Source organism: Prosopis cineraria, unplaced genomic scaffold (genome assembly GCF_029017545.1).
Source record: "Prosopis cineraria cultivar Desert tree isolate PC_DT_omini unplaced genomic scaffold, ASM2901754v1 PC11, whole genome shotgun sequence".
Taxonomy (NCBI): domain Eukaryota; kingdom Viridiplantae; phylum Streptophyta; class Magnoliopsida; order Fabales; family Fabaceae; genus Prosopis; species Prosopis cineraria.
Window position 1 is genome coordinate 29,936,295 of NW_026555342.1, and position 9,406 is coordinate 29,945,700.

Genomic DNA, 9,406 nt, shown 5'->3' on the forward strand with positions numbered 1-9,406 from the left:
CCAATTTGCCTCTCAAAGAAAATCAAAATATTGGTAATTTATCACCTTATATGTCATCAGTTTTGAGCTAGCATTGAATTGTTGCCATGACTTACCTGAGGCACGACTTTCAATGGCTGATGTTGTGGTGTCATAAAAAAAATCAAGGTTATATTTATGGAAAATGTTAGAGGCACTTCAAGTTGAATAATTGTTAAAACAAATTTTAGCTACTATTCCTTTAACATTTTTTTTAATTTCTTGGGAATATGTACTCTATAAAATGGAGTGATGTGTGTTGTAATAATATATGATGTGAATTTGAAATTTTCTTACTTGATTATATGGGTTTTGGATTTCTTCATGTTTTTTTTTTTTTTTACTTTTTAGCATTTTGTTTTCCAATAATAAGAACCAAAATTCCACTCTTATTTTTCATTAGTTATTTGATTTGGGAAGAAAACGGTTTTCTAAAAATCGAAATGAGCACTGCAATTTTCTTTTTCTCCTCTATTATTCTCTAAATAATTATGTATTAGAAATATCTTGTGAGAAGAACTTGAATAACTAAAGTTGCTATCATTAGCTCAATAGAAGATGCTTAAAGAAGAACATATTAACAATTTATTTTGTTTATATATCTGCTTGATTTTCTCAATTATGAATCGAGTGATCCATTAGATACTATCATTTAAACTTTCACTTTGGTTTTCCAATTTTTTTATTTTTAATAAAAAAGAATCAGTACTTTATCATTCAATCAAACTGTTGAGAAGTTTTTTTGAAAAAAAAATCAATATCTTTTGTATGTCTTTAAAATAAATTGCACATTAATTCAAATATTCCAATATGGAAGAGTATTTACACAGGATATGTATGTAATTAAAAAAAAATCTGTACGATAATTAAAATATATACAATGGAAGAATAATATCAAATAATATCAGCTTATAAAGAATAATGTCATATAATTTCAGTCTATGCTACTCTCTGCAAGCTGGAGAATGTATGTCATGCATACCCAACTTGGACAAATAAAATAAATCAGTAAAAAGAACAAAAAAAAGTATGAAAATCAAATATATTTTTCTTATCTTAAAATAATGGTAAAGAATGTTGAAATAACTACAAATTTGATGTATGAAAAAAAAAAGTACTAATAAGTAAAGGAGCAATATCAAACCTCTCGATATAATAAGAAATTAATTATTGCTCCTTTATGTTCAAAAACTCATATACATTATATAAAACATTGAAAGGTGCAACACCAAGAGGCTTAGTATAGATGCCAACCTACGTGCATTCTTTGACATTCCATAACACACTGAAGTTGATAGGAGAAACTTTTCCAAAAAAGGAGGTCATACCAATAGGCTTGGGTCTAACAAAAGGATCGAGCTAGTTTTTCATAGCATGACAAACTAAGATTTAAATCTTCACTGGCAGAAATGCTTGTATTTAGTGTCTTATTGGCGACCATACCCCAAACAAATTACGTCCAATAAAGAGATATTTGTGAGTAATAAGAAAAGGATGTCATCCTGAAATAGAAGATGGGAAATATTACTCCCTTTTCAACCTATCCGCAAATATGCAAGTGACATTAATGCCTAATTGCCTATGGTCACTCAGTATTACTCATGGCAAAATGCAAAGTAAAGAAAATGATAAATAAAAAATTTATTGTGATAACCCAACTTAAAAAAGATTTAAATTAAATTATAGTAAAATATAATAAAATTAATAGGAGTAAAGTTAAATATAATTATAATAAAGTAGAATTAAAAAGATTCAAATTTGAAATGCTATAAAATCATCTTATCAAATCTTTTAGATATTCATCCCGCAACTGATAGGATTTCATATATGTCAATGTAATAATCTTGAAATAGGTTAAAAATTAAAAAAGAATCAACAATAAAATAGATTTTATCAATATTTATGTATATATTAAAAATAATTAATAGAAAACCCTAACCTTATAACTTTCCGCTCCTATAGTTTCGATTGCCGCCACACCATTCATGAGCTCAATCACATTAGAAAGTCTTCATTTAACTCCTTTTGTAGTTCGGGCCACACCATTGTCGTAGCATTGTTCTTTATGATTTGGCGGTTTTTTGGTTGAAGCCTTCAACAAAAAAATTGACTCCTCTATCTTTTAATTTACTACTATATAAGGTAACTCTCAAACTCAACTTTAGAATTACATTTGGAAAGATCTAGGTTTAGGTTAACGACCATATTAGGAAAATTATATTTAGGGTTATTTTTTGTAATTACACTTAAAGACCCAAAACTCTTAAAAATTACACTTTAACCTCAATTGAGCGTGATATTACAAGGTTAACCTTCACTCTTGTTTATTTTTAAATCAAGGTACTTATTTATTCTCTCATTATATTTAATTACATATAATTAACTTTGAACATTAATAGTTACTATTTGGCTTTGGATAAGCTATTACTCTTGCTTGTTTTTCTTCTCTTTCCTTTCTTAGCCTAGTTAGCAGTTGAGCTATCTAAGAAAAAAAAAATCAAAGATACTCTCTTTGTAATAGTTAGCCAAATTTAAGAGGTCTTGGTATTTTAAACTCATCCTAGACCATCGTCTTCCTAGAGAACTGTCGCATATGATGTGGCTCAGTAACTTTTTGCCAAGTCTATTATGACCATGAGATCTACTCGCGAACTTGAGATCTAACTGCGATCTCATTGAGCCCTTTTTGGATCTACTATGATCCGTAGAATCTAACTGTAATTCTTCTCTAGAAGACTTAGGACATAAGGATAAAGTTGTCAAATAACACCACTTCTATTTAATCCAGCAACTTTATTGATTATTTTTCAAGACTAATCTTAGATATCTTTATTGCCCTCTTGGACCTTATTTATTTCTTTTTAGCCTATCCTAGATATTTTTGGACTTCAACTTGCTAATTTTTTAGTTCCGAACACTTCCTTGAAGTCTGTAAAAATATTACGCTTTTGCCCAAGAAAGACTTTAAATTTATCATGTGGTCCTTAAGAATCATTCTTTTTTTCAAGTCACTTTAAGGACTTTTGATTACTTGGGCTTAGTAGCTTACTGAATCTTGGCATATTCTTGAGCTTCTAAGTCTAAAATTCAGAATGTTACAGTCACCCATAACAGATTTGTACCCAAAAGAAGCATATTGATTGCCATTTGTTGGTGGTTTCATTGAATCTTTTAACGCTTGAGATTAGAAATCAGAAAATAGTATAGAAACAAACTTATAAATCAGAAAGTGGGGCTCATATTTATGAAAATGGGCACTGCACGCTGAAGAATGGCAGTCACAGTTGCTTTGATTGTTCTTAACTTTTTCCCCAAAACAATGAATAAATGGACCCATTACGTTTCAAAGATGCAAAGTAATATGGCTTAATTGTTTTACGTAAACTATAAAACATATAAAAATACAATTAAAATGAGATAGAAATAATAATAAAAATATGTGTTCTCATTCGGTGCTCATCAGCTCATCAGAGTGATGAGCACCGAGAGCTCAGCGGACAAAATGGTGAGTTTCAATAAGTGGAAAGATCCTAACTGTTGGTATAGATTAATGATTACCGTTCGATCATCCAGAATTCTTTCTTCCATCGGTTGGGTGGGATTTTGTTTCCTTTCTCCAAATTTTCCCGTGAAACTTCAGAGACGAACAGAGATGGACAACACAATCCAAAACACAAAAACAGAGCAAGAAAATGGAAGAAACTGCATTGAAACAGGGCAAGATGATGAAAGAAATTGCATCGAAATAGAGGAGGAAGAAGGAATAGAAGGATTGATGCAAGCTAGAGAAGAGGAGGAAGGAAGAAATGGATCGCTGCAACCTCAACAAGAGAAGGAAGGACAAAGACGGTGGGTACAATAAAACTAATACACTAGCTATATGATACACACACAAACACCCATTGAAAAGCTGAAACTTTATCAAAAAAACACAGTTAAAACCTGCAGTGAATGTGTATATATACACGCTAGCAATATGCATGTATGTATATAAATATACACGTTGACATTGCTATATATATGGACACACGCATGTATAAAACTTGATATTTCACACACATGTATATATAAGATGAACGGAGTTAATTAAAAAAGTTGAGATTATAATTTTATGTTTTATGAATTTTTCTTAAAAAATTGAATATTTGATATAATTTAAATAGAGTTGATTTTATTTTGTATAGGGACTTTATGATGGAGGATGAATTGAAACCCAAAATAGGAAGGGAGTTTGGAAGTTGGGAAGAGGCATGGGAATTTTGGCAAGAATATGCTAAAAACACTGGGTTTGAACCTAGAAAGTATAATGGTACAAATAGCAGAAAAGATGGTTCACTTATTACATATCGATATGTATGTTGTAAGGAAGGTTGTCGGAAAGAAGGTAAAAAGGAGACATATTCTTCCAAGTATCGGGCAGAGACAAGGACTAACTGTAAGGCAAGAATGATAGTGTCTTTTATTGATCAAAAGTATAAAATCACTAAATTTGATGAAGAGCATAATCATCCCTTGCACACACCAGCAACAAGGCACTTCTTAGCCTCTCAAAGAAATTTATCAGAAGTTGATGCTTATGGGATTGATTTGGCAAGAAAGTCTGGGCTCCAACAAAAAGCTACGTTTGACTTAATGAGTACATATGCTAGAGGTAAATCAAGTCTTGGATATACTCGAGTAGATATGCAAAACTATTTGCAAAAAGAAAAGCAAAGAAGTATGAAGTATGGAGAGGTAAGGTGTCTATTTGAATATTTTCAAAAACAACTTGCAGCAAATCCTGCATTCTACCATAAATATCAGGTGGACACAGAAGAACAAATCACCAATGTGTTTTGGGCAGATGCTGGAATGCTAATAGACTATGCACTTTTTGGTGAGGTCGTATCTCTAGACACAACATATTGCACAAATTGTGATCATCGACCTCTTGCAATCTTTTCTGGCTTTAATCATTATAGAAGTGCAGTCATTTTTGGAGTAGCATTATTGTATGATGAGACCACTATGTCTTTCAAGTGGCTATTAGAAACTTTCTTAGATGCTCATATGCAAAAGAAGCCTGAAACTGTGTTTACAGATCAAGATCAAGCTATGGCAAGAGCTTTAAGTGAAATTCTTCCTGACACAAAGCATTGTCTGTGTACTTGGCATTTAAAGCAAAATGGCATCAAATACTTGGGAAATTTAATGAAAGATGGATCACATTTTTTAACTGATTTCTGTAAATGCATGTCTAAAATTTCAGAAGAAGACAAGTTTGAAGACGCATGGAGCCAATTAATCTCTTCTTATGATGTCCATGAGAATACATGGTTGATATCCATGTATAAGATTAAAGAGAAATGGGCTTGGTGCTCTGTAAAAAATCATCGTACTCTAGGTATGAGAAGTACACAGCTTAGTGAAAGTGTGAATGCTGATGTAAAGAGATGCACAACACCGGGCTTAGCTATAAATGAATTCTTTACCACTTTTGACAAAGTTGTTGCAGAGAAGCGAGACAAGGAATTGAAGCTTGAGTTTGATTCTCGACAACAAATACTGAGGATGGTTAATCAAAGTGCACCTATATTGTGCCAACTTGTGCTAACTTATACCCCCGATGCCTTTGACATGTTCCAAGCACAATGGGATCTCCAATTCTCTGTGATGTTGTCTAATCGTGATGAGGAAGGACCATCGTATGTATACACTGCTCATATGATTGATGAAGAAGGAGAATGGAGAGTTGAGTTTAAACCTGAGACATATGAAATTTGTTGCACTTGTCGGATGTTTGAGACTACTGGGATATTATGTTGTCATGCATTGAAAGTATACGAGTCGAAGGATGTGAGAATTATGCCCAAGCAATACATTATCAAGAGATGGACTAGAGAAGCAAGGAGTGATGTTGTATATGATATTGGAGGGAGTGAGATACAAGTAGACCCAAGGCTTGAAATCACATAAAGGTATAGACAATTAATGCATAAAATGGGAAGATTGGCAAAAAAGGCAGCCAAGAATGTTGAAAGTTTTGAGCATGTTTAGAGATGCATCATTGAATTGGAAAAAGAAATTTCAGATAGTAATGAAGATGCTACTCATGAGCCAAGTAGATCACCAGTCATAGACTTTGAAAATATGCCTAAAGGGTTCAAAAAGAGAGAAGGAAGAAAAAGAAAGCGACGTTATAAACCTTAGGAGGAAAAAAATTTAATGATCAGAAGACGACTTATAAAAGACCAAGAGGTATTGAGTTTTTTATTTAAATTGCATTTAATACAAAAATTTGTTACTAATTTTATATTTTTCTTGCGTAGGGAATCAAGAGGCTCCATTCTATAAGAAAAGAAGAAAAGATTCAAAAAACAAATTTACAAAGACACAAGCTGTAACCATTCCAGCAGAACTTATACAGACTCAAGAATCAACATTTCCATACTTAGCACCTTCAACTCAATATGTTTTTGCACCATCTACATCCGAACTATTGTCATTTACAAGCTTGTTGACAGTAAATAAGTTAATACTAATAATTATGTACAGTTATCATATCATCAACTCACAACCATTATCATTTGGAATTTAGGAGCCTGAAGAAAATGCAATCCCATCTCTTGAAGCCATAGAGATTATAGCAGCAAATTATTCACAAGGTATACACTAGAAGAGTAGATGGAATAATCTTTCATTCATTTCAAAGTTTTTGTACATTTGCTACTTGTATACATAGATTGTCTTATCACATATGGACATCACATTACATAAACCTAACTAGCTACAATTTCTTCTTCATACAGGACATTAAAATAGATGCAAGATAGGTTGCTGGCCATTTTTTTGGATTCACAAGCATTACACAATTTTCTTGGACATTATGGTATATCCCCATCTCCTCTTTTGGAGCACATGACTTCATAGTATGATTCTTTTTGTTGGATGGCACTTGCTTTGCTTTATTGGACAACAATCATCTGCCCCTACCAGCATTTAGTAGCAAATTAATCTCCATCCATCATTAGACAGCTTTCAGCCTTCCTCTTGTTTTTTGTCAATCTATGTTTGTAAATGTCCATTCAGCCTTCCTTTTGTTTTTGTCAGTCTATTGTTCCTGTAAATGAAATATTTACTAAGGGTAAGAACTATATTCAGTCGACATATCTACAAATGCTAAGAGTTTTAATTGATTACATGGATAGATGCCTTATTAAGGTTCTAAAGACCAAACTCTTTAATCTTTATTTTTTTTTTTGGAGCAAAAATAGCAAGCCAAAGGCTTAAAAGCTTACAAAAGGTAAAGCCTAATTAACTATAGATCTGTTGTCTTGTAATGCCGCACAACAACCAATAGGTACATCATTGATAAAAGTTACCAAACTCCTTCATTTAACATGAGTTGGGAAGAGCAAAATCAAGGAGGATTGGAACAGATTTTTGTGCATCCATGTCAACATGTTATATTATTATACTTGCAATGAGTCCAGTTTGTGGGAAGAGCATGGAGAGCTAGCTGGACGTCTGGGTTATTCATATAGGCTTCCATGTAGTAATTAGAGCATGGATCATAATTGTACAGCCGAAATTATCAATACATTAATTGAAAAGACAGTCTCATCAGATTGAGAAGATATTGCTAACAAAATGACTACAGGAAGACTTACAAAACCAGGTGGACCATTTATGAGTGAGGTGTCAGGTGAACCAGGAAAACTTATATTATCAATAATTGAATGGGTTTCATATGAGCTTAGAGCATAAGTCCATAAGTAATTGAATATTCCCTCTGAACTTGTTTCATCATCAATCCAAGCATTCCCTATTTGAGATTTCATCAAAAATATGTCAAATTATATAAAATTTCATAGTAATTAAGTGTGTTGCAGCAAGCAAATTAAAGGGCATTGTTGTTAAAGGATGGACGTACAGCAATGCCTTTAAGGTTGATAATGGTTTGTCCAGAGAAAATATTTTGGACCAAAATGGTGTAAGCAAGTTGAGGCAGATAATGACCAGCGTAGCTCTCTCCAATGATCAAGAAATCTCTGAATTTGTATTGTGGAAATCTCTCAAGCCAATTGATGAGGAACACATAGGCATCTTTTGCTGTAAACTTATCTCCTGCTTGATCATAATCAGACGAAGTGTTTAAGTAGGAAAAGCCCACTCCAACTAGTGATTCCAAGAACAACACATTAGCCACTGCATGTATTCATCAACACCAGAATTGCAACCATCCAATGAGCACAAAGGCAAGTAAGACTGTATTAAGATCACACAAAGTATGCTACATGTTATAGAATTAACATGTTATAAATTGAAAATCAACATGTTCATTATATTCTTACAATCACAGAATTTTGTAGAATTAACAAAAATCACAATAGCATAAATCATATTTTTTTCTTTTTGGAGGGGGAAAAAGATTACTCGAAAACATAGTTGCTAGATTAAAAAACTTAGAAAAGGATCTAAAAAAACATTCCCTACAATCTTCAATTTCCATTCTCCAATTGGGAAATTGCATCTGGGCTTGTTCACTTCATGTTGTCAATTAAAGGAACTAATAAATTGAATATGTGTATGAACATAGATGCTGAGAGTTGAATATGCGTATTCTAAGTTAAGTAAGCCTTATGTATGATCAAACCTCTTCAACCTTCAAAATTCGCAAATCACGGAGGGTTACCGTCTTGCCGATGCTACCACTGCAAGTCTCTGGTCTGAACGCTCTTTGCTGTCCTGCTGGTGCTGTCGCAGGTCTGGTGCAAATGCCCTGAAAGCTTTCAAGTTGGGGAGGAAAAAGCCTGGTGCGCGCGCTTTGAATGATTTTGATTTTGGGAGGAAGAAGCCTGGGGCGAGCGATCTGAACGGAAACGATTTGGGGAGGAAGAGGAATACGTGCGGTGCGAAATCTTGAGTCCGAAATGCAAATGATTTGGGGAGCAAGAGGAATAAAAAATTAAAAAGAATATTAAATATTAATTATAAAAGGACGGTTGAGATTATGTAAAAATCAGCGGCTTAAATCTTTCCACTTATTGAAACTCACCGTTTTGTCCGCTGAGCTCTTGGTGCTCATCACTCTGATGAGCACCGAATGAGAACGCTAAAAATACTTAGAAACAGGGGTAAAGCTACAAACCTTAGTAAACCATTTGTACAATGTAGCAACATTGTTGGTTAAGATTGCATTCAAAGTGCACTTGCAGGACACGAATGAGGGACGGACAACAAACTAGACTTGAGCAGCGGACAGAACTGGTAATACAAGCTAACGGCCATGGCTAGAATCAGACTAGAAATTATTAGCGGACAAATGGTGGCCTGGAACAGATCATCAGAGAACATTTCATTGTCCATTACGAGATGAAGAGCACATCAATAGAGGAGAGCCACATTG

At 33.4% G+C, this 9,406-nt stretch overlaps 1 protein-coding gene and 1 long non-coding RNA gene across 3 annotated transcripts; one reads left to right on the plus strand and one right to left on the minus strand.

Moving 5' to 3' along the window:
- Positions 1–3,493: 3,493 nt before the first annotated feature.
- Positions 3,494–5,973, plus strand: LOC129286453 (protein FAR1-RELATED SEQUENCE 5-like). Its single transcript, XM_054922415.1, has 2 exons — positions 3,494–3,867; positions 4,203–5,973. Exons 1-2 carry the CDS (start codon positions 3,494–3,496, stop codon positions 5,971–5,973), a joined length of 2,145 nt encoding a protein of 714 aa, XP_054778390.1.
- Positions 5,974–6,678: 705 nt separating this feature from the next.
- LOC129284838 (uncharacterized) lies at positions 6,679–8,913 on the minus strand. Of its 2 annotated transcripts, XR_008586973.1 has the most exons (4): positions 8,654–8,913; positions 7,931–8,205; positions 7,668–7,822; positions 6,679–7,117 (listed from the first exon to the last, which is right to left on the minus strand). It is a non-coding gene; the product is annotated as an uncharacterized LOC129284838 (long non-coding RNA). The 2 variants fall into 2 exon arrangements; XR_008586972.1 differs by lacking the exon at positions 7,668–7,822.
- Positions 8,914–9,406: the final 493 nt, after the last annotated feature.

Bases quoted from the DNA above. Each gene is read 5' to 3' on its own strand.
- LOC129286453 (XM_054922415.1), top strand. From the start codon at position 3,494: ATGAGCACCGAGAGCTCAGCGGACAAAATGGTGAGTTTCAATAAGTGG. The intron at 3,868-4,202 runs GTGGGTACAATA...TATTTTGTATAG, and splicing joins GAGAAGGAAGGACAAAGACG to GGACTTTATGATGGAGGATG.